This window comes from Aquila chrysaetos, chromosome 19 (assembly GCF_900496995.4).
Source record: "Aquila chrysaetos chrysaetos chromosome 19, bAquChr1.4, whole genome shotgun sequence".
Classification (NCBI taxonomy): Eukaryota; Metazoa; Chordata; class Aves; order Accipitriformes; family Accipitridae; genus Aquila; species Aquila chrysaetos.
In genome coordinates this window covers 10,315,800-10,340,193 of record NC_044022.1, presented here as the reverse complement: position 1 = coordinate 10,340,193, position 24,394 = coordinate 10,315,800, and the positions used below count along the sequence as shown (strand labels likewise).

At 36.8% G+C, this 24,394-nt stretch overlaps 1 protein-coding gene across 3 annotated transcripts in view; it reads left to right on the top strand.

The window, feature by feature from the left end:
• Positions 1-21,021, top strand: part of CUL5 (cullin 5) — a 34,180-nt gene extending 13,159 nt beyond the window's left edge. For 2 of the 3 annotated variants that reach the window (XM_030042356.1, XM_041118494.1), the window contains 15 exons: positions 1,003-1,144; positions 2,208-2,353; positions 2,430-2,510; positions 3,800-3,893; positions 7,259-7,389; positions 8,130-8,237; positions 8,849-8,913; positions 11,104-11,236; positions 11,784-11,915; positions 12,553-12,676; positions 13,425-13,600; positions 13,719-13,880; positions 14,572-14,690; positions 16,014-16,137; positions 17,340-21,021. In XM_030042356.1, the coding sequence (XP_029898216.1) occupies positions 1,003-1,144; positions 2,208-2,353; positions 2,430-2,510; positions 3,800-3,893; positions 7,259-7,389; positions 8,130-8,237; positions 8,849-8,913; positions 11,104-11,236; positions 11,784-11,915; positions 12,553-12,676; positions 13,425-13,600; positions 13,719-13,880; positions 14,572-14,690; positions 16,014-16,137; positions 17,340-17,534 (1,932 nt within the window). In that variant the 3' untranslated portion in view covers positions 17,535-21,021. The remainder of the gene's footprint in view (positions 1-1,002; positions 1,145-2,207; positions 2,354-2,429; positions 2,511-3,799; positions 3,894-7,258; positions 7,390-8,129; positions 8,238-8,848; positions 8,914-11,103; positions 11,237-11,783; positions 11,916-12,552; positions 12,677-13,424; positions 13,601-13,718; positions 13,881-14,571; positions 14,691-16,013; positions 16,138-17,339) is intronic. The other variant, XR_003927509.1, reaches the window with a different exon arrangement.
• Positions 21,022-24,394: the final 3,373 nt, after the last annotated feature.

Below are 24,394 nucleotides of genomic sequence, written 5' to 3'. Positions count from 1 at the left end.
TACTGTAAGTTTGAGCTTTCTTCTAAAGCAATGAAATGGCACGAGTTGGATAGAAAAAATAAAAATTATCTTTTAAGCTTTGGCATAATTTCTTTAAGTATTCTGTGGCATATAGAAAGAGCCAGATCCAGTGTCTAAGGGCAGAAAAAATGACCACAGTAACTTGAATTCTAAAGCAAGTTAAGATTTTTAGCAAACATGTAGCATGCTTTGAGTATTTACTGCTGAACAACTGGTGGAGCTTAGGTGGATGTAAGCATGGCCTGGCCTGCCAGTGAGCTTTTCTTGTTGCTCAGCTGCAGCACATTGGGTCTGGTGATAAGGTGTAATGCAATACATTTGCAGCAGTGTCAGTAGCAATCACAAAAAAAAAAAAAAAAAAAAAAAAAGACACAATGGAATATGAAGGCACCCTTTGAGGATTTTGTTAGGAGCCTCCATAACTAATTTTATAACTTTGCAGTGCTTAGATGAGGTTTCCAGGTTTTTATAAATTACATATGCATTACTTGCATACTGAACTTTCATGTTAGATAAATGCAATCCAAAACCATCAGTCTTTTTCTTTACATAACTGTGGTGGTAACTGAGTTTTTGGTTTTAAGACTGACCCTGCCAAATAGTGAGCTCTATTTGGATGTTTGGCTCAGAAGAACCCCCTGATATTGCAACTCCTGACATATTGCATTGCTGGGAAAGTTACTTGACTGATTACTGAGAACGGTAGAAATAATACAGAATTATGGGATTAATATATGAATCAAATACTGATTCCCTTAGTTGTCCAGTTACATAACTTAAGCTTAGAATATAAGCTCAATATTACTTCTATAACAAGTTCAGAGCAAGATCAAGTTCTAAGGTAGTTGAACTGCTGTACATAACCTGAAAATTACATTATAAATTGCTTGATTTCTTTTTCTGATCTCTTATATTTCTTTTGCACAAACTTAGGTTTGCATGTACCTGATAGGTTTGGTTTTTTTTCTTCCTGATACACAGCTCATGCTAGACACCTGGAATGAATCCATATTTTCAAATATAAAAAACAGACTTCAGGACAGTGCAATGAAGCTAGTTCATGCTGAAAGACTAGGAGAAGCTTTCGACTCTCAGCTTGTTATTGGAGTTCGAGAATCGTATGGTATGTCTTGCACAGACTGATCTGTATTGCCTCCTTGCTTTAGTAGGTGAATTTTCATCATACAAAGTTGACAATTATGGCAGGGTTGGAATGATTATCTCAGCATTTTGTATTGATTTTTTTTGTGTTTGATATGTGATACCAATTAAATTATGTTTAAAATCTTTAGCTTCTAAGTGATTCAGCTACATATCGGTTACTGCAAAATCAGTGTTTTCAAAGAGCAACTACTTTTTGACCTTTAGGGTTGCAGATATAACTTTGTGCTCCTTTCTGTACTGTTTCTGATTGTTCAGACACTTTGAAGAGGAAATGCTAAACAGGCTGCATCTAAGACTCATAGTCTTCTTTGCAAAACAGATCTGTGTATCTGAAACTTCTATGATATTTCACCATTGCCTCCTGCTTCTTCAAAGCTTTGCAGCCTGTTGAATTCAACTTGTGGCTAATACTCTCTCAGATGGCTTTATAGATGTCCAATTCTAATTTTTTTTTTAAAAGCATATTCCATTTAAGGGCTTTATTTATTTCTCTTTAACAGTTGAGAGGAAGGTGGAAACTATTTCAAATAGTGCAAAGCACTGCAGTAAGTTCACTGTCTCCATTCTTGAAAAACAGAAAAAACCCAATGCAAAAAAAAAAAAAGTCTAAAATGAGGACATTGGGATTCTAAGAACAGTGTGTAAGAAAAGTTGTTTGCTCAGTCAGGTGGGAAAGTTTTCACTTCATTAGGCGTTATGCTGAACTTTTTTTTTCTTTTTTTTTTTCTTTTTTTTCCAATTTTGCAGTTGTATGTGTATTTCTCGTTACCATGTTTGAATTTCTAAAATGCTGGAGATAAGTATGCAGTTCTTTCCAGTTCCCTATAGTTAATCTAAATGTTTTTGGAGCAAAACCTGGACAATTTTGGTTACCTTTAGGGATCAGAGTGCATTTTTAGGATACTTCAAATTGTTCAGTGCAACCTTTTAATACAAGACTGACTTTAATGAGAGAGATTTGCTTGTTATTAGCAACATAATTTTCCAAGACTTGAGAGTAAGTTTGGACTTTCTCTTTGCAGTTAACCTTTGTTCTAATCCTGAAGATAAACTTCAGATATATCGGGATAACTTTGAAAAGGCATATTTGGATTCAACAGAGAGATTTTATAGAACACAGGCTCCTTCTTATTTACAACAAAATGGTGTACAGAATTATATGAAATATGTAAGTAAAAATTCTGTTGTAACTTTGTTCTGAAAGTGTTAGTACTTAAAATGATTGCTGTTCTACTTTTGCGCAGGCAGATGCTAAACTAAAAGAAGAAGAGAAAAGAGCACTACGATATTTAGAAACAAGGCGTGAATGTAACTCTGTAGAAGCAGTAAGTATAATGTGTAGAAAAACTGGTGTATTTTATATAGTATTATTACATTGCAATTTTTATTTTTGTGTGTGTTACAGTATTATTTCATAGCAGTAAATTGATATGAAACTGTTAGGTTTATGTTTTTTAATCATCCATTATATTTTTTCTTGAAAAAATCTGTATTACTTTCCAATCTGGCAATTTACAGTTTCTATAGATGTTTTAATAGTAAATGTAGATCAGAGTTCAGATTGAAGGGCAGGTTTTTATTCAGGTTGATTTTTATTCTTTCACTTTGAGACTGGTATATTTTGTGGTTGGGATTTTTTTTGTTGTTTTTTTGTTTGGGTGTGGGTTTGTTTTTGGGGTTTTTTGTTTGTTTGTGGTTTTTTTGCTATGCTTAACAGTGGATGAGAATGATGCTTGAAAATAAGCTGGCCAACCTATTAGGTAGAGGGTTTCTCAGTGCTCATTTAAAATACCTGGAAGAGTTATTGTTCATTGCAATCAAAAGGAGCAATAGAAATTTCACAAGAACTGTTCTAGATCTGTTCTAGATTTCCTCTTAGGCTGAAATAGGGCCACTTAATATAAAGGATGGGTTTTTTTTTTTCCTTTCCCTTTGCCCCCCTTGAGCAGTATTTTACACAGTTCAGATTCTGGAGGAGGATTTAACTGCAATGAATAGTTCCTAATTGTGGTGAAATTAGTTCAGGAAACAGTTATTTTAAATAAATACCCTTTAAATCTGAATTTTTTGCAGTGGATCAAAATGTATTTTATCTCTTTTGTTAAGTTGTAAATCATTCATTTTGCACAGCTATAAATTGTAACTTGTATAAAGAGGCTGACAAAAGAGAGATGGTCCTGACAGGTACAAGCAGTTTCTGTGTTAGATCTAGACATAGTGTCTTGTTCAAGCCCACTAGCCTGGTCCAAATAGGGTATGCTGGAATGAAAACTATTCTTAGCTCTTGGATGTATGCTTGGAAACTAAGTAGGGTAGTTGGTGTTCCAAAAGTGGTGGGTCCCTTGAGAGAAAAGAGGTGACAGAAATATTAAGCTCATTACTGGTTTGGAAGAGAGTTTACCACATTTACTAACCTACACATTTTTAAGAAATATGGTTTCCTGTATAGATTTTATTCAAACTACACATACTTTTATGAATCAGTGAATAAATTATTTTATAGAGCATAGTTGTAGAGAACAGACTAGATTGTGTGTCATGGTAAACTTGAGGCAGATCACACTTTGGTGTTCAGATGGCTAAATGAGCTAATTCTGTGTTTAATATATTTCAGCTAATGGAGTGCTGCGTCAATGCCCTGGTGACATCTTTTAAAGAGACTATTTTAGCTGAATGCCAAGGCATGATCAAACGAAATGAAACAGAAAGTAAGTGAAGCTTTAAGAACAGTACAGGATGAACTCAGCATCATCTGCATAAAAATAGATTTGTTTGTAGATATATCAAATTACTGTTTTTAATAGATGGTGGCAGTGTTTTGCAGCTAAAACATTACTGCCAGTGGGCAATTTTATCCCATGAAGAATGACTGTCATTGGTTAGTATTTTTTCATGTGGCTTCTGAAATCTGTATGTACAATACCCTAAGTTGAATGACTGGCTAGCTCTGATTTTACTTGAAAGAAAAGAATATTTTGCGTTCTCTTTATTTTTCTTACAACTTATTTTCCTCATGTTCACCAACTCTGGTAAATGTTGCATATGTCTTATTTTCTATTTGAATCATTCAGATACAAACACTCCCCCTTCATTCCACCCCCACTGCCTCCTTCCCCCTGGAAAAAAAGTGAAGCATCTCTTTACAAAGCTGTTTTTCTGAAAACCAGGGAGAAATTTTTCTTATTCTGATTATTGGTGCAGGACCAGTAGGTCAATGAACAAAATCTGCAAATTTTTCATCTGGTTTTATAGCTAGTATGTCACTGTGAGTATTGAAAGTTAGCTCTGCATGCCTTTTTAAAGTTTTGAAAATTTTTTTTTTAACTCCGCTGCCATAAATTGAGAGGTAAGTGTGATTCAGAAGTCTTGTGTTGGTCCTGTATGATAAACCAAACTAGATAAGTAATAGAAAATGTCATAATTCAAGGCGGGGGGGGGGGGGCGTGGGCAGGGAGCTGAAATCACAGGTTAATTTTTCTTTTGAAGTCTTGGTACACTGCAGCCAGGGAATATTTACTAATGTCTGTATGAAGTTTTCATTTCTATGCAAATGTGAAAACTGTCTTATGACTTAGAACAGTGTAGAAAATACTTCTAAAGCTAGAATTTCAGAAAATATTTGACCTCAAAACTATGTCATACTGATCTGTTCATCTAGCAACATGATTTCTGGCAGTAGTCCAGAGCTAAATCTAGAAAGTCACCTAACTTCTTATGAGCATATGTTACAGCCTTTGAGAGAATACAGGAGGCTTATTTAACTGTAGAGCTTCAGAAGGGTTCATCTATAGCATCCAAAGCATCCTTCTTTAGAAACTTCTTGAAGTATTCACACAGTCCTCTCTTTCCTTGTGGCTATGTCTTCCTCGTGATACCGCTTGGTTGCAAAATACTTCCGTTTAGTATATAAGAATTCAAGCATCTCTTTCAATTCTTCTTTTTTTTTTTTTTTTTCCTAGACCTACCTATGCTGTTTAAAATGTTTTAATGAAGGATGCAGGTGCAGGTGATTAAAAATGTATTTAAAGACTGGAGCTATGCATAGTAATATATACGTCTGATAGTATCCTCTGCTGTACTTTGCTTATGTATGTGTCTTCCTGATACTACTCACCCCAAAGAATTTCATGATGTTTTCTTTATTAAACAGCATCTGACAAAAAAGGACTGGGTTTTTTGGCTATGAGCTGGGCAGTGCTGTAAAATACTCTCGTTACGTTAAGTACTTAATATTTACATGCCGTCAAAGGAAGTCAGGTTTTCCAACTAAGAACTATCAAAGATATCATAACTTGCAAATGCTTTTCAGAATTGGCTTAGTGCATTTTTCTTTGCTTATAGTATTGGGGATGGGAGACCTAAATTTTACTCTTGAAGTACTTCGTAAGAAATAAAAAGTACACTTGGCTTTTGTGAATATAAAATGAAAACAGAACTTGTTTAAGTCCCCCAACAACTACGATACGGATTTTTTTACCTTTCAGTGTCATAATGTATGAGAGATGTTCCAGTGAAATGTTCCTTTTGGTTTTGTTACTTTGAAATCTGTCTTTGAAGAATCTGGGTTTTTTGGGTTCCTGCAGTTTTAGGAATGTACCTGAAGTCTTCCTTTGCCACTGTTTATTAGGAGAAACTGCTGACTTTTTTTCTTGAATTATTCATGCCATCACTAATTTACAGAAACAGATATAGAACCCTTTAATACATGTTTTTGTTTCTTTTTTTCCGCCATCTCTTCCTCCCTCTCACCCTTTTTTGAAGTACAGATTAAAACATCCAGTAAAAGTTAAGTGAGCTTTTTGGACTTACCCTGTGTAAAACAGTGCTGCCATCGCTTGCAGTGCATCTAAATTGTACACAGAATACCTCTGATGCAGTTTTTTTTTTCTGGTTCCTGAAATCCCATCATTTAGCCCATTTTGAGTTGTCTCTAGTAACACTGCAAATTCTTACTGAAGGTTGGTTGTAGCTTCCATTCTTTAATTTGCATTGTTACATTCTAAAAGGATTTTTTCTTCCATGCATTGCTTTTCTATTTGGTTCTGCAACAGTTGTTGGGCTACAGAAGTTGATAACATATATTTCATCTTCGTTGGTGACAGGATCTTGATGTTGCTGACAAAAGTATTGCAGAGGAGAAAACAAAGACAGGGCCTCTGGCTTTTGTCCCCCTTCACGGTAGATATAGCATTGAGGAACTAAGCGCATCTATCAACTTTTTTCCTATTGAAAAAAGAATCGGAGTCCATGATCAGTTTGTTCTACTTCATTAAGCAGAGACCTTTGCTGTGTTTAGTTCAAATCTCTGTGGTCTCTCTAAAACAATCTGGTGGCCTTAATCCAGGTGTTCCTTTGTGGACAGCTTTGTCAAGATGATGATTGATGTTTCAGTACGTTTGGGGTTTTTTTTTGTTGTTGGTGTTTTTTTTTTTTTAGCAGTGTTGAAATACCTTCACAAAAAGTAGACAAATAAACCATATCAGTTTTTAAAGTTTTTGAACTGGTAACTTTCAGAAAAACTAAATAAACTCTTTGGGAAAACAGAATGGAAAAAAATGCTGTTTACCTTAGTTTTGGTTACTTTAGAATTTGGCATGCTTTTAATTAAAACAAAACATTGTAGATGGTATTGGAAGATACACAAAGACAGCTCTGTTTGGCTTTAATTTAAAAAAAAAAAAAAATCTTGAATCCATACAATTTTCTGCATAAACTTCTGTAGGCTTCCAACTGAGACCCATTTTTGCCAGGGATTTTAAGGCAGTTATACTGAGAACCTGGACTTAATCCAAATAGCCATTGACTTTAGGGGTTTTTATTCAACCTTGTGATGCTATATGCATAAGCAAGTATTATGTTTCAATAAATCTCTCTCTTTGCCTTCAGAAGAATCTTCCTATGGGACCAGAATTAGGACAGTATTCAAAACATCTTTCCTTTTAAGGGATAAATTGGATTATCTGTTCTTTACACATTCCATGTTCCACTTGAGATATCCCTAGCAGAAATGCAGTATCTTTGGTTTTTATACAGGTCTTTGACTGGTGGCTTTATCAGTATTTGTATCTTTCAGAGTTGCATTTAATGTTTTCACTGATGGATAAAGTTCCAAATGGCATAGAGCCTATGCTAAAAGACTTAGAAGAACATATTGTTAGTGCTGGACTTGCAGATATGGTAGCAGCTGCTGAAACTATTACTACTGTAAGTGTATTGTTTTTTCATTGTTATTTTATTAAAAAACAACTTTGTGGAAGTTAAATACTCTATTTGTGGGATGTACGTGTGAATGGAAATAAATTTTGAAGATTTTATGTTTAAACATCAAATTTTGATCCACTGAAAGTTTTAAGTGTCTTTAGAATAATTTTTTATTCCTTATGTTTTCAGTTACAGCTTTAAAACTTGAGTTAAATTTGCAGTAAAGAAAAGGTTATAAATTAAGTGCTTGGGGTACTTATACGGTAGGATTGTGTTAGCATCTTAATTAAAAAGGCATAATCAGTTTTTTCAGATTCTAACTTCCTGATGAAATTTGAAGTTTGCTTTCAGTATAAGAGTGGTTGGTCAGTGTGGAAATCAAAAGGTTTTTTTCCCACTGTTCTTTTTCAGCTCTTTATCATCTTTTTCTCTGGGTCTAAGAGGCCTGAGTATCTGCAGCAATTAGGGTGTGCCTTTTATTGGTCCTTGAAAACTTTTTTTTATTTTGGAAGTTATTATACAGTATGTGAAAGTTATATTTTTTCATATATATATAAATATATATATATATATATATGTTTGTATATTGGAAGTACTATCCTGCAAGTCCGTGTTGAGGCTTACAAGCTGTAGAGCTCTTCAGAGAATAAAGATAAAGTGCTCATTCATAGTATGCAGGCTTGAAGATACTAAATTCTGTAGAGCCTTATTTTTTAATTTGATTTTTGCCTCTTTAACTTTAGGATTCTGAGAAATATGTAGAGCAATTGCTCACACTATTTAATCGATTTAGTAAGTTGGTTAAAGAAGCTTTTCAAGATGATCCAAGATTTCTTACTGCGAGAGATAAGGTATGTGTTTCTGCTGATCATTTGTTTTCAGTTTAGGAATTGTTGTAATTCAAATTATGATGTCTCTGAAATCCTTGTGTCCATTCCCTGTTAAATCTAGAAGCTGCTCTTATTCTAGTAAATATGCAGACTAAAATGTTGATGAAACTTACTACCAACTGATTAGCTTTTCATTTGTGTTGTAGTCATGCATAAAGTTGCATTTGTGTTCAGCTTTGTAATGTTGTAAAGCACATCAGAAGATGATATTTGTGTGGAGCACCTTAATGTCTGATTCAGCAATATATTTATGTTTAGAATTTACTACATATTTGGGTATAGTCTCATGACTTCACATATGCAACCTGCTCCATGTAATCCCCTCCTAAGCCGTTGCTTAAAGGAAAGTAGTATGTTAATGGAAAAGAGGAAAACGCAAAACGTGAGTTAATGGGAAATTGAGTCATAGGATTTCAACTCTCATATTAAAAATCACATCTGCAAACTTCGGGCTAATAAAGAAATCTGATTAATTACATGTTACAGTAATCTAAAAGGGGCTAAAACCTTTGTGATCCATATGTTAAAGAGAAATTGAGTGAAGCACTAATAAAACTGTAATTATTTTTCAGGCGTACAAAGCAGTTGTGAATGATGCTACGATATTTAAACTTGAATTGCCATTGAAGCAAAAGGGGTAAGCCATATAAACTTTGTGAATCAAGGTTTTTAAATTGTTAAAGATTGAGCTTCTCACTTAAAATCTCTTCAAAAATTAACACTGTTTAAAAGTGCTTTGTGTTCTTTGCATTATGGAATTTCAGATTGCTTATCAACCTCTGGTAAAACACTTCACATGGCAGTGGATCAGTGAATAGCAGCCTGTTTAAAATCAAATTTATTTGTAGTAATTGGGGATCTATTCTTTTATAGTAGAGTAATGAGTCAATTTGTAAGCTGAATTTAATAACACCTTCCTGGGTTATTAATTCCAAAAACCTGAGCTGTATAACTCTTCCGTAACTTCAATAAAAGTCCTGGGGAAGACAGGCAGTAATCTTCATGGGAATAACTGTATCTGATTAAGGTGTAACCATCCACAAGCTGTTTACCATCTCCTCTTGTGCCAGCTGTGAGTGTGACCTGTCTGGATGTTACATTTTTGTTTTGGTGCAGCATTAACCAGGCTAGTTTAAACAACTTCCAGTAGATTAAGCAGACCTGTGTGACTCAGGAAGAAAAACAGTACTTACAGTGGCCTCTAACTCAGCCAAGAGAAGGTAGTAGTCAGTTAATTGATTGTTAACATTTAACATGTGATGTGCCACTTGAGTAGGAATCTCTATATATATTTAGGTGGTTGGGATTGCTTATATATAGTTTGTAGTCTGATTTACTATGGAAACAAAGCTTATGTAGCTGCACTGCCAGCTTCCCTTTCCAATAACTTCTAGTTAGGGGTAGCTGGGTATAAACATCTATTCAGCATTCTGGTTCTTCCTGTGTTTGGTATTGGACTAATGGTAAGCTTGGAGAGGGATTAGCTTAGCTATTTTTATGTTATTGGAGGAACACCTTCACAAAAGACTGGATCCCTCCTTTGTGTACTTCGTATAGATGTAGGCAAGGTAGACGAGTTTTTTGGGTCTCTGCTAATGTTTCCATTTCCCCTGGGAGCATCCCAAATCAATACCTCATTCAAACTGTGTTTCAGTCCTAAAGCTAAACCTGCCTAGTGGTTTCTTGGAAACCACCATGATGGCAATGGTCTTCTGTTCAGCATTCTTCTTCCCAAGCTCTTTCAAGTTGTCTACTTATGCAGCCTGGTTTAAGTAAAATGAAACTTCATCCTGCTTAACTTGTGCTATTAAGTTCAGCCTGAGAATATGGAGTTTTGTAATTTTTCATTGCTGTCAGGATCTTGAAGACTCCTGTTCAGAAATACCTGGGAACACATTGATTAAATAAGGGTTCTGTCTTGTAATAACCAAAAGACTGGTGATCTGCTTTTACTCCAAATGGTGTTCAGGAGGGCAGAAGACACTAGCCTGCAAGCTGCTTCATGAATTAAAAAGGACAAGTTGTCTGAAGAGTTTTAGCACTGTCTACACTAGTTGATGAGAGGATGAGAGAACAGGCAACACTGGGTTCCTGAGCATCCCCACAGCTTCTTACCTGCTGTCTTACTTGCTGCCTTTGTTTTGGGCCCTTGAGACTAGCAATCAAGTCCATGCCATCTGACTCTAGAAATAGGGATTGGTCCTTGGCACTATTTTATTCACCAGTCTAGGCACGGGCTCAGAACGCAACCTTGTGCTTGCATGCATTTTGAAGAATCAAAGTCTGTCTATTGTAGCATATTCTGGTTCAACCTTAATCTGGTTTTTATCTCCAAGCTATTAGTCCACTGTTTATACCTGTTATAAAATAATTTTATCCTGTTACTATGCGATAGATGTGTTGGGTTTTGCAGTCTGTGAATTGCGGTGCAGGAGGGTGTTCTTGAGACTTTTGTTAGAGCATAATGACAAGACGAGTGAAATATTTCACTGCAGCATTTGTTAATTCTTTACTGGAATACTTATGGCTGTGCAACAGTTAGTTGATTCAAACTGCAGCTTTAACATAATCCTTCATTGTTAGAGTTCTAAAATTAAAAGCAGTTGGAATGATCAAGCTGTCTGGAAACGTTTGGTAGTATTTATTCTTTCAAGAAGAAAAGGGAGTCATTCCTAAGTTTTCATTAGTTTAACAACGATATGAATTCACCACCAGGATCCTTGCCAAGGGGATCAGGAAAGAGTGGCCTGTCTTGTTAAGAGTGTGACTACTCCAGAATAGCAGGATTCTATACGGTTTGAAGATATGTTGTTGTTCTTTTGTTTAGTGTTGGATTGAAAACACAGCCTGAATCCAAATGCCCTGAGCTTCTTGCTAATTACTGTGACATGTTGCTAAGAAAAACACCACTAAGCAAAAAACTAACCTCTGAAGAAATTGAAGCAAAGCTTAAAGAAGTGGTATGTTTTTGCTTTCTACTTCTCAATTATTCTGAAGAATGAATTTTTTTGCTTTATTTCCTTATGTGGGTCGAGGCTTTGATCTTCAAAGACGGTTATGCAAGGTGTAATAATACGGAAAAGAGTTTATTGTGTCATCAAGTGTGTGTGTGTTTAAATCTTGTAAATCATGCAGTGCTTCATGTCTCTGTGTCAGTTCACAAAATTAGTATGCTAAATTAATGGGTATATCAGACTGTAATGTATTACAGTAACTAACGTTAGTCTAGGAAATAATACGGGAGATTTTTACATACCGGTGTCAATGTCCTTTCTGATTTAAGAGAAGGTTCTTGATGGTTGACAAATGAAGAAATTGGGGGGTGATATTATGAAAGATTCATAGTTGATGCCTGTGATAGTATTAACACAGTTGCTCCTAAGGCAATGTCAAAAAGCCTTTTTCTACTTCATAGTCTACAGTGGCATCAGATCAGCATTCAGAGACTTGTCTGACTGACAATGCAAATAAATGTATTAAAATCTACTTTTTTTTTTTTTTTTACAGCTTTTGGTACTTAAATACGTACAGAATAAAGATGTTTTCATGCGATATCACAAAGCTCACTTAACAAGACGCCTGATATTAGATATATCAGCTGATAGTGAAATTGAGGAGAATATGGTAGAATGGCTCAGAGTAAGTAGCCTGACATCTTTCTTTGTGCCTCTTGCTTGTGGTACAAATTCCCACTCTTGAACTTAGATACCCTTCTTTCTTAGATGAGTTCTATCTTAAATTGCAGGCCACTCAGGACACCTTACACTTCCGTTTTATTGCAATAGTTTGTGAAAGTAAAACAATTTAGCTCTTTTCGAAGAGAAATGTTGATCCTAATAGTGGTAGTGATAGATTTTAAACATTTCACATATTATCTGAAGGCTTCATATAGTCCATATGCAAATGAGCAAAATTACTTGTTTAGGTATGTAAGTAATTTGAGATGTTTCTAATTGTGAAATCTTATTGTAGATTAGAATATTATTTGCATGTCTTAAACATTCCTTCAAGTCTCAGAATTCATTGATTTCTTAATGCATGCATATGTTCTCAGCACTTGGATTTCTTTAAAAGAATCATCATATGCCCTTAAGGGGTAACTACTTATGATCCATGCAAAAAACTTTATATTGTGTTGCAGATCAACTGTTACTGTAAAGTGATGATATGTGTATACTTTAATGCTTTTCATTTTTTTGAGTTTATTATTTTAAAAATAAAGCTTTTTGTTCATAGTTGTCTATGTAATAGTTTAGTGTTCTGTTTGTTTATACAGGAAGTAGGAATGCCAGCAGACTATGTAAACAAGCTGGCTAGAATGTTCCAGGATATCAAAGTGTCTGAAGACTTGAACCAGGCCTTCAAAGAAATGCACAAAAACAATAAACTTGCTTTACCAGGTATTGTTTTCAAATTATTTGCTAATTTTCATTTCTCATAGCGAAAAATAATTCTGTTGAATCTTGAGTTAAAAATTTTATGAACTGCAGGTTGAACATAGTCTTCAGGGTACTGTTACCCCTAGATTGGAAGTCTCTGTAGACTCTGCTTTCTTTTACAGTTGACACTGAAGCTATATCATTCTGTAAGTTATTGTGGGTTTTCATTATGAGCAATCTTGTAGATACAGACTCCCTACTCTTGTAGATAAATTCCAAGCAGGGGCTTGAATCAGTATCAACCAGGTGAATGCCTGAACTACCCCCTTCTTTTATGCACTCATCATTCGTCATGAGTGCTTCATGCTGTGCTCCTCCTTTATCTGCCAACAGGAGGGCTGGATGCATGCTATGAAGAGCTTAAATCACATTTCTGAGATTAAATTTCACTGATGGGAGAGGCTGAGGAACATCCAGTTTTGGACCTGCTACTGCTGAAAACCCTTGAGTAGTGCTTACAAGCATCAGCTATAAAGCTGCATCAGGGTTTAAGGAGCTCGGCAGAGGCAAGCCAAAAAACCAGAGATTTCAATCAGTGTTGCTGGCAGAAAGCCAGTGGTGCGTAGAGTACCTTAATGTTTAAGTAGGTAGACACCCTGCTACTTTCTGAAAATTCAGTCCTCCATAATTGTATTTAGGAAAAAAAAATGCATTTTGTTTATCTATCTGTTATACCTGGAAATTCACATAATCCAATATTGTCTTACAGCTGATTCTGTGAATATTAAAATTTTAAATGCTGGCGCCTGGTCCCGAAGTTCTGAAAAAGTGTTTGTCTCGCTGCCCACGGAATTAGAAGATCTCATCCCCGAAGTTGAAGAATTTTATAAAAAGAATCACAGTGGTAGAAAACTGCACTGGCACCACCTCATGTCCAATGGAATTGTAAGTGTATAGTTTTTGGTGTATCAGTCTCAATGACTGTACTTTCTGTGTATTTATATTAGTTAGAAAGCTTGTGATCCAGAAAGGCTTATACGTAAAATTGTCATTCTATTCACAGATAACATTTAAGAATGAGGTTGGCCAGTATGACTTGGAGGTAACAACATTTCAGCTAGCTGTGCTGTTTGCATGGAACCAAAGACCCAGAGAGAAGATCAGCTTTGAAAATCTTAAACTGGCAACTGAACTCCCTGATGCAGAACTTAGGAGGACTTTATGGGTATTTCCCTTTATCTTGAAACAGATTTCTTCTTGATTTTTGTACTCTGAAATACTGGATTAGTATTTTTAAAGCGCTGTCAGATAACACTTTGAAACTGAAACGTGAACGCCTTTATTGCTGATTAATCAGTTGTAATGCTGGCTCCTTGCACTACTGCTGAGCACACACAGCCTTTACATTGATACATTCTCTCTACCCAATATTATCTAACTTAAGATTTGGGAACAGCAAGATCTTTTTGACCATATGCTGCCTAAAGCACACAGTTATAGTTGTGGTTTGTGGAGTGGGACTGGTCTAATTCTAGGAAATCAGTGGCACCTGATAAATAAATGTTGCTTAAAAATAACCTCAGTGTTTGCTCTATCAAACTTATAATAGTATGCTCAAGAATAAAGAGAGAAATCATGTAAATTAGACTTAACACCACTTCTGTAGCTATGAGTTTGTGCATTTTACTTCGTGTGATTTTACTTATGCTAACCCATTTCAGAAGGAGATTTGCTAAACTGTGTCCCCTCTCTGATTTTACTAGTATCTTTGTGTTGCCCTCTAGCTCCAAACAAGGCTACGTGGTTCCCTCACTACAGTTCACGGCTGTGCAGACTATGTTCTTAAAAAGTAATTGTCTCCATTTAGAAAGTCTGGTGTTTTATTTTCATTCTCCCCCCTCCCCTTTTCTCTGTAGTCTCTTGTAGCATTTCCAAAGCTGAAACGTCAGGTTTTATTGTATGAACCTCAAGTCAATTCACCCAAAGACTTTACAGAAGGAACCCTCTTCTCGGTGAACCAGGAGTTCAGTTTAATGTAAGATAATGTTTGAAAAGTAAAATAACAATGTACTATTTTATAACTAAAGGAATTTACTTGAAGTTAACCCTTGTTCTTGAAAGTTTTCAAGATTCAGCTAGACACATGCTTTGCTGCCCTATCCATACATAGTTTTGGCGATAAGTCATGCTTCAGCTAGGTGGATGGACTAGATGACCACCAGCAGCCCCTTCAGACAAACATTGCTATGATTCTGATTTCTATGAAATTAAATTTCTTGAACACCTAGGGATGAGGTGCAAAATCAGAGGCTTTGCTATCTTCCTGTTACTAATGAGCCCATGAAATTTCATATAGGAAGAATAGCATGTAAGCAGAGCCCTAGTGCTGTATTGATTATTATACATACACACACAAACACAGAGTTTCAAAAGCAGAGTGATAAGTTAAAAAAGGAAGTGAAACTACTTAATAATATGTTATGCTGTCAAAAGCTGGGCTTTTTGGTGTAGCTTTCACTGGAGAGGAGTGTCTTTATTTCAGTGAGAATTGCAGTGCTCTTTTACTGGTGCTTTGAAATCCTTCAGACCATAAGACAGTATAGAGAATATCTAAATGGTATATACTACATTCAGCATGTTTTACTTTGGTTTTTGCCTCTCTCTGTTATCAATGACTATGATTAGAACTGGCTCCTTGCTAGTAACCTCAGATTCTGGACCTCATACTCAGCAGCTGGATATCTGGATCTGTGGAGAGAGAGAGGTGATGAATCTGCTTTCCTGGAGCTTAGTTTCTTGCCCAGGGCCACAATGTTTGTTCCTGTCATCAGGATCATGGGCTTTGGGAAATGATGAGAGGGCATGACAGAAGAGACAGGCTGTACAGAAAGTTTCTGTGTGACCACTGAAGAATGCCATCAGCTTTCTTTGTTACAACAGCTGTTTTTCGTCCTTCTTTTCTGCTAGACAGACAGTTCTTTTGATGGAATATTGACTAGTCCAATTTCCTGATATTTGTTGTAAGAACTTCCTCCAAAGAACCCTAGTTTTATATAATTAAACTGAAATCTGTTTCTCTGAAATTTTATTCTTTAAAATAGTACTGGTAACTTTTCAACTTCGGACACTGTCAGTTTCAGCTGATGGATTTTTTTGTAATACTAGTATATTCAGGTTTTATTGTACGGAGACATTGGCGTTGAGTTTTTTCAGCCAGCTATCTCACTGCTGCAATGCTAATAGCCTATAAATATCTGATAAGTGATGTTACTCCTTGCTGACGTAATTTAAGTTTAACAGGAATTTCTTAACTTAAAATGTATTTTTTGCTTATTTTCATGCAATACAACTTTTTCAGAAAAAACGCTAAAGTTCAGAAAAGGGGCAAGATAAATTTGATTGGTCGATTGCAACTTACTACAGAGAGAATGCGGGAAGAGGAAAATGAAGGAATAGTCCAGCTAAGAATATTACGAACCCAGGCAAGTAAACTGCCAGAGGAATATAAAATTACCCTATTTCTGTTGTATTATCATTACTGCATGCTGTCCACATTTGGACGTTGACGTATGAAACGAATGCTTTTGAATCCTGTTGGAACTTACTGTTGCTATTTGGCTTATATCCTTTGTGAATACTGGATTTTGCATGTGTGTTTGTGCACTTGTAGTTATCAGCCTCCTGTTCTGATGTACCAGGTCATAGTTTTTAAAGAGGACAAAGCAGATATTAAGCAAGCCGTGAAGGCACAACTGTGTAGTGGTGGGTGGCAGCAGCAGGTAGTAAAAGTGGACTGACTTGAGCCACCAGCACGAACAAACAGTATTGTTGATCTTCACATCTCTTTTGACTGCTCTGTATGAAGAGAGTAGAGTGATCTCAGAGATGGGATCATGCTTTACTAATAGCGGTGTGACTTTGAGAGGCCTCCTTTTCAGAGGGAAAGTTTGTAAGTACACCTTAGTTGTACAAACTGCAGCTTCCTGCTTTGTGGTTGGTTGTCCTTCAGTCAGGATTTGACTCATGTCAAATCTTTTGAGCTGACAGTTCTAAAAAAAATTGAATTTTTTTGGGCATCAGAGATCATTACCTACAATGGAGTCTCAAAATTCCCTTTTTACCTTCAAGTTGCAGGTCTGTTCTGTCAGTCAGATTAGATTCCAGGCCATGCACATTGTGAATTGTACCACCTGACTTAACATCGTGGCCATACTTCCAGCAGAAGGATTAATGCCTGGTTGCATTTGTGAAATGAGAACTCCTTGTGAGTTCCAATTTGACATTAAGCTTGCATTTCATGAGGTATTCACAAGGTATGTCACAAGTCACACTGGAAATGGCGACTTCTGCTCAGAGAATGAATGAACATTAGGTTTTACTGAGTAATTTACACTCTAGTGATAAGATTTAACTGCAGATTCTCCTTTGACTGGACTTGTCTTCTACCTCTTCCATCTTGCCAGTGCTTCATTCTTTTCCTTTATCAACTTCTTTGTAAAAGCAGTTCAGTATCTACTTAGGCTAAGAAATGCAGCATATATCTGATTTTTAAGGCAAAATACAGATTTCCTTGCTGTCTTGCCTTACCAGGAGCCCCCTGTTAATGCTGTGTTTACTTTGTCCCTTCACCCAGGCATTTAAAAAAAACAGTAACTTTTTTTTTTCCCCTCTTGTCCCCTACCAGGAGGCTATCATCCAAATAATGAAAATGCGAAAGAAAATTACTAATGCCCAGCTTCAGACTGAACTGGTAGAAATATTGAAAAACATGTTCTTGCCACAAAAGAAAATGATAAAAGAGCAAATTGAATGGCTTATAGAGCACAAATATATCAGAAGAGATGAGTCGGATATCAACACCTTCATATATATGGCATAATTTGAGGACTCTGCAGGATGCTGAGAACATAAATGGAAGGGTGCTTGGACAGACAGCTGCAACAGTTTGTGCTGCAGAAGGACTTGTTTTGACTTTCGTTACGTATTAAAATCCCTGCCTTACCTTACAGAGGACTATATTTTGCCAATCTCATTCAGCTAGCATGATGGCATTCCCTTCATGTTGCACACTTTTAACAGCATGCTGTTTTGTGGGAAACTTGCATTCATGAAGAGCCCATTGTGAACTTTTTAAAGTAGATTTGATTTACACCCACCAGGAAGAATACAGGTTTGGGTTTTTAGATGACCAGTACTTGCACAAGGAAAAAATATTCAAATATTCATGCACTGAGGAACTGCTAATTAGTTTTGTTTTGGGTTTGGTTTTTTTTGTTTGGTGTCTTTTTTTTTTTTTTTTAATGCAATTAGGACTAGAAGTAGCACTTTCACTTTTGTGTTTTGGATCAACAGAGTAATGTACTGTCCACCTTTGATCCTTTTTATGTAATAACGTTTGAGAGACACAAACACATGCATCACAACTGATATGTATTTGTTACAGTTAAAACCTGTTGGCTAGAGCAGTGCTTCAATCTAGTAACTGGATTTTAATAATTGACACATAAGTGACATAAAAGTAATTCCAAGTCATGGGTGATATTTTTCCTTAAGCAAGAGATCATTGTTTTTAAATTGTTTGCTGTAAACAAGTGGATATACGTTATTTGTTACCTTGTTTGGATGGATGATTTGCTACAATCCTTTTTGAGAAGGTAAAGCTTTCTTCAATGATACTTCACTCTAAAAGCAGTTTTCATGTCTGTTATACTGAACAGAAATATTAAGTGTATTTCCTTGTACATTTAATATTTGTATTCCAAATATTTAAGTATGACTACATATATCTGAATGCATTAAAGAGTAATTGATGCACAACTCCCCCAGAAAGAAAATAACACTTGAAGATCCCTGTACTAATTCCTCATTGGTAACTTCATATGTACATGCAAGGTTAATCCAATTGGACTGGTTTGTTGCTTAGAAGTCAACATCTTTGTATGAAAAACAAACCATCTGGTTTTTATTTTGAAACTGGCAGGGTAGGAAATATAATTCTAATGAAAATGGTAAAAAGCTAAGGGAAGATACCTTGGTCAGTGTATGCAGAGAGAGTGCCAAATACACATCAGGAATTTCAACTTTTTAATGTTACCTCTTCTATTTTCAATCACCTTAAGTAGTCGTTTGGCACTGCCTGCCTCTCTGCTGCTCTAAAATGTCCCAGCATGTATTGGACTGATAACGTGAATCACTGGAGCAGAGTGCCTGTCTTGGGACAAAAGGTAAGTAGAGCTTTACTCAGTTCTGTATGAATATTCTATAAATTGCAAGTGTGTGAATTTTTTTTTTTAATTAACCAGTTCAAGTTCATCATCTGAAGGTCTCATTTTCTTTGATGATTGAAAGGGGGAAGAGGATACAATTAACTTTAGTCAAAAAGGAGAACCTTCCAGTAAGTAAGAGGAGGAGTTTTGCTTTCACATGGTGCAGTAAAGTATACAATAAGAGCGGTTTAAAAGCAAACTCTACAAGAATGGCTGTTTGCACCCTTAAACAGGATGCATGCTCTATTACTAATGTAAAAGCCAATGTGACTGCCTGAGAACAGTGTGTACTTGGACATCTATTTGGGGAAGAAATTTTTGGTAGTGAGGGTTTCATGAACAAGAGATGGAGAGAAGTTGAGACCTGGCCAATTACAATTGATTAAAATCTCACAGCTTATGTTACATGCTTTTTTTGATACTCAAAAGCAGATGCTGTTTAAAAATTGCATCTTTTATGTTGGCCCTGTAGTATTGAAATTCAGAATCAAAAGCAAGTGGTGCTCTATGTAGTTAACCAGTAAAACTATTTGAACATTAAAAAACAAAATTCTAATAAAAAACTTTCTGCTGCAAGACTTTCAGTCTTTGTAACTTAAAAGTAATAAATGTTCACTTGGGATAATTGGGGGAAAACATGACAGTCTGAGCACACTCTTTTCAACATGAAAAATTCCAACCCTTAACCAGAGAAGAACAAGTGTGAAATTGTCATGCAGAAAGAACTGCAAAGGGGTTAATGCTGATTTTGAAGCCATTGATTTAGATTTGAGAGAGAGAAGTTTAAGAGGCAGCATCTCAGATACAACTGTTTAGGAAGCTGGAGTGTATGCAGAAAGCAACAGGTTGCTAAAAGCTAAGGAGCTACATGTTCTCTCAACTATTAAATATAAAATAATACAACCCAAATGTTATCTATATATTTCTCAACACCTGGGATGCAGAAAGAGAATTGGTAATGTGCCTATGACATGGTCATTTTTCATTGAATACATACCGGAAATGGATGTCAGGTTTTTTATTAAATCTGAGACTCACACCAGCAAATTTGTTAAAGATGCAGAATCACATTTAGCGTCCTTCATCAGGTCACTTTCACCAATATGCACTTAAAACTAGTATCACCTGGAGCACAGGGAGATACCTGGGGTAAACTGTTCTTTTGGGGAGGGTAGAGTTCAGATCTAAATGAAAATGAACTATTCTTCACTTGCAATATGGCAACAACGCACTTTTAAGGCTGCAATTTTTAGCTATGAATATATATGTCCAAAGACCTAGCTTAAAGAGGTGCTGCATCTGAAAAACATGTTGCCACACACACTGCCACGGTGAATAGCTATGGAATGAAATCTGGTGTAGAAGAGGTGGGGGGGGTGGGGGAGGGAATCACTCTTAATGGGTTTAATTAAGAAATACTGTTAAATCTTTCTCTGTCCCAACAACTTGATGAGGATCTCGGTTTCGATTCTGAAGTCTTCCATTTTCCTCTTTCCACAGTTGGTGTCCCTAGCTTCTAATTTTATTCATCTGTCTTTCATTTGTTACGACTGTAATGCAATTACATTTCCAAAAGACAACGTGACTTTCTTGTTTTCACCTTTTTAAACTTAACGCAAATGTTCTGAATGTTCATATGTTGCATTTATTTGCATTGGGATGCCATTGTCCTGTAAAGTGCAAATTTTAAAAATACAATTGGCAAAATGATTTGATAGTTTTACAGGAAGATTTGCTATCTTAAACTCAAACTGTTTTCTATTTTCATCTAAATGACTGGGATGCTATCTTTGTAATTCTTTGAGGTCATATTTGTGAAATAAAAAATACATGAAAGCTTTCCTGTCATATACACTATATGTAGTCTGGAGTGTTGAGCAAACTTGAGTTCCTGAGTTGTAATATCTATCTACGTATGGTATTTACAATTTTGAATGTGTGCCACTACCGAGATAATAATGCTGTACAATTCTGAATGGTGGTAGTTTCTGTATGGCAGTCCAGCTGAACTATTTTGATGTACTGCTTAATTTTTGAATTTTATTTTTTAAGTTGTATAATTTATTTTCTTGCAAAATAAAAATGTAATATAAAAGACTACTCATTTAGCAAGATATTTTGGTGTCTTCCCCTGCAAAATTTTTAAGTTGAATTCAGGTGCTGCTCCTGAAAAATGCTACTGTATGAAATTTGCCTGATTCCAAGTCCCAAAGTCTGTTATGATTAGAGTACTAAAAAAAAAAAAAAAAAGTAAAGACTTCCAGTTCTTTCCTTGCTATGATTTTTCAAGTACTTAATGTTATATGTAGAGCTATTTAGTCTTCCAAATTCTGTTTAAAGATGCGCTGTAGTCTTTCAATTTGAATGTACGAGAGCCTGCCATGCCAAAAGTGGCTGGGGGTGCCTGACTTTCTGTTCATGGCATTTTTAAAAAGGGTTAAGTCTCTGTAACTCACTGGGATGTACTTAGATTGCTGAATGTTTTGGTTGATTTGTCTCTGAAATGACTTATAATGCGTGTCACTGAAAATTACTGGTGGTGTCACCAGATTATTGGGACCTTTCGGGTACCTGATCCTGCAGTAAACAGTGACGTGGGAACAGTCGATGGCCTGAAGGAGTGCTTTTACTGTAATGGCTTTTCTTCTCTGATTGTCCTTGCCTTTTAATGTGAATCTCTTTTTACATTTCAACTCCTTTTTTCTTTAAGTGCATCATCTAACATCGGTGTTTTATGCTTTCTGGTATATGCAAAGGTTAGCGCTATTTGTATGGAACAAATAACTATTTTTGAGTGACTATTCAGTGCACATGGCAATTTGCAAACTGGCAGTTCTTGCAGGCAGAACTTTGATAGCAGGCTGCCATTATTTCCAAACTTTTTTTTCTCCATTAGGGCAAAGTGTAGTCTTTCACAACAGTGGTTTTCCAGGTGGAGTTGTTCTCCAGAAATAAGCCAGTTATCACAGGAATTGCTTAGCTGAATTAACTCCTACCATTGTAAATTGGTCACAGTTTAGAATCATTGACCTAAATATGAAAGGCTCTAAACCTGCTTCATTCTTCTGATAAACTAAGGACTTGGCTTTACTTCCTTCCTTCCTGTGTTCCTTCCTGTGTTCCTTCCTGTGTTCCTTCCTGTGTTCCTTCCTGTGTTCCTTCCTGTGTTCCTTCCTGTGTTCCTTCGCGTGACAACCCTTTTGGTGAAGAAATTTTTCCTAACATCCAATCTAAACCTCCCCTGGTGCAACTTGAGGCTGTTTCCTCTCGTCCTATCGCTTGTTACTTGGGAGAAGAGACCCACCCCCACCTTGCTACAACCTCCTTTCAGGTAGTTGTAGAGAGTGATAAGGTCTCCCCTTAGCCTCCTTTTCTCCAGACTAAACAACCCCAGTTCCCTCAGCTGCTCCTCATAAGACTTGTGCTCTAGACCTTCTCTCTCAACATCTCTCTCTAGGTGTAGGCATGGTGCCTGCATTTCATCCTCATTTATTGTAGTGATGGAGGTCCACTATGTAACTTCAGTTGGATCCTGAGCTCCAAGTCCTGCATGTGATGTGAAACACCTGCAAGAGAGAAGCATTGGGGGCATGTAGGCTCCTGCTTCGATCTGCTGATCTGGGGCATCACCAAAGCAAATTTCATCTCCCTAACTAAGGAAGAGCAGCACAGTGTGGTTGTTATTAGTAGTCTAAAAGACTGAACACCAAAAATCAGCGACTTTGAAATGAGTACATTATAGCTGTTCTTGGTTAGAAGAGATGCTGAAAAAATTAAAGAAGGGGATGCAGTATGGTTTTCTTTCTGTTTTTAAGACCATGATGTAATATGTACGTACAACTTGGGATTTGTGATCGATGTGGCTGAGCTTTACAAAAGCAGAAAAGCAGAGAATAAGGCAGAACTATTTTCAGAATCCTGTAACATCAGCACTAGGGCTACTTGATAAAACCAGCAGAAGATTGGTTTAAAATGCTAAAAGAGGACTTGTTTCCAGGGGATGCTAGGGATGCAGATCACAGGTACCAGCAGGTTCAAAAAGGGTTAGACAAATTCATGGGTAACAGATAATAAAGCCAAGCATATCCCCTCTAACATGACTAAACAGCAAAGGTGGATGCTGTGGAAGTCCAGAGACAGCACCTTGGCTCTTCTGCTCAGCCTCAAGCGGTGGCTGTAGGGGGTGCTACTCTCCTACAGTTCCTCTTGAACTCTTGAATTCTCCTAAATATGAATTGTCCTGAAAGATCTTAAAGCTGTCCCAGAAAAAAAGGGCTGCAGAGGGAAGGAAAAAAAAAAAAAATTGACTAACTGACTAGAGGCAGCAACAGATGCAGGGGGGAGGAGGAAGATGTAAGGAAATCACTGGACCAGGACCAAAGATGTAAAACGTCGGGGAGCACCCAACCGAGCACCCTTGTCAGTGCTCACCATCTCCTGGAGGTGTGCAAGCAGCCCCTGGCCCCAGCCTCCTGGGAAGGGATGTGGACCCCACAGGCAAAAGGCTTTCTTCCCTACTCCCCCTCCAGCATCCTCCTGCCAGTGGTGTGAAAGGCCATTTGCCCAGGACTAGGAGGTGGCAGGGCGAGGGCGCCCTGCCACCGGCGTGGGTCAGGACAGGGAGGGTGTAAACAAGCAGGTGTGGGGGAAAGTGCAGGCCAGACTGGTGGGAGAGGGACTGCGCCATAGTGTGTCCCAGGGCACTTGCGTGCGTACAAGGGAATGCTGGCTGCAATGGATTTTTTGTTGGACCTACTGAAGGCATTCTTTCTGTATTTTTTGATATTGCATTAGAGGATTTGTATCCTGAAATATATTTATTAACTCTGGAGAGGGCATATTTCTTTTTTCTTTACTTAGCTGCTCTATGCACTGGAGTTCTTATGCAGCTCCAGGCTAACTTTTAAACTAATGTTATTTCAAGAATATCTGTCATCCTTCTGGAGACTTGAAGTTGCAGAACAATTAAATAATTCTTTTATAGTGCTATGTCATATCTTCTAAATTCCCACAGAGTTAATACTTACTTTGCTGAAAACTGGTAAGTTACCCAATAACCTTGCTCACCCTTTAGGCCAGGGACATGACGCTCTGTATGTTACAATAGTTGTATTTCAGTAGCGTCCTAACCAGAAGACTGTTGTACATCAAGGAGTTAATGACCCACAGACCAGTTAACCTGAGAAGGCGCAGGTTATGTTACTGCACAGGCTACGCCGTGCTGTGGCATGGGTGCAGCTTAGCCTTCTGGCCTATCCTGTGGTGCACCTATACCCCAGCCACAGAAAATACATGGCCAGCTAAATGTAATGAAGTAACCGGTAGGAGCTCCCTCCTGGCACTGGCAATTACAGCACCTGCATGTTGTCTTCATCTCAAAGCGAAGCAGCATGTTCTCATGCGAACATCCTTCTGTTTGGCAGTAGGAATGATGACCAGAATTGTTTTCTTCTCATAAGGTCCTACAAGAGCT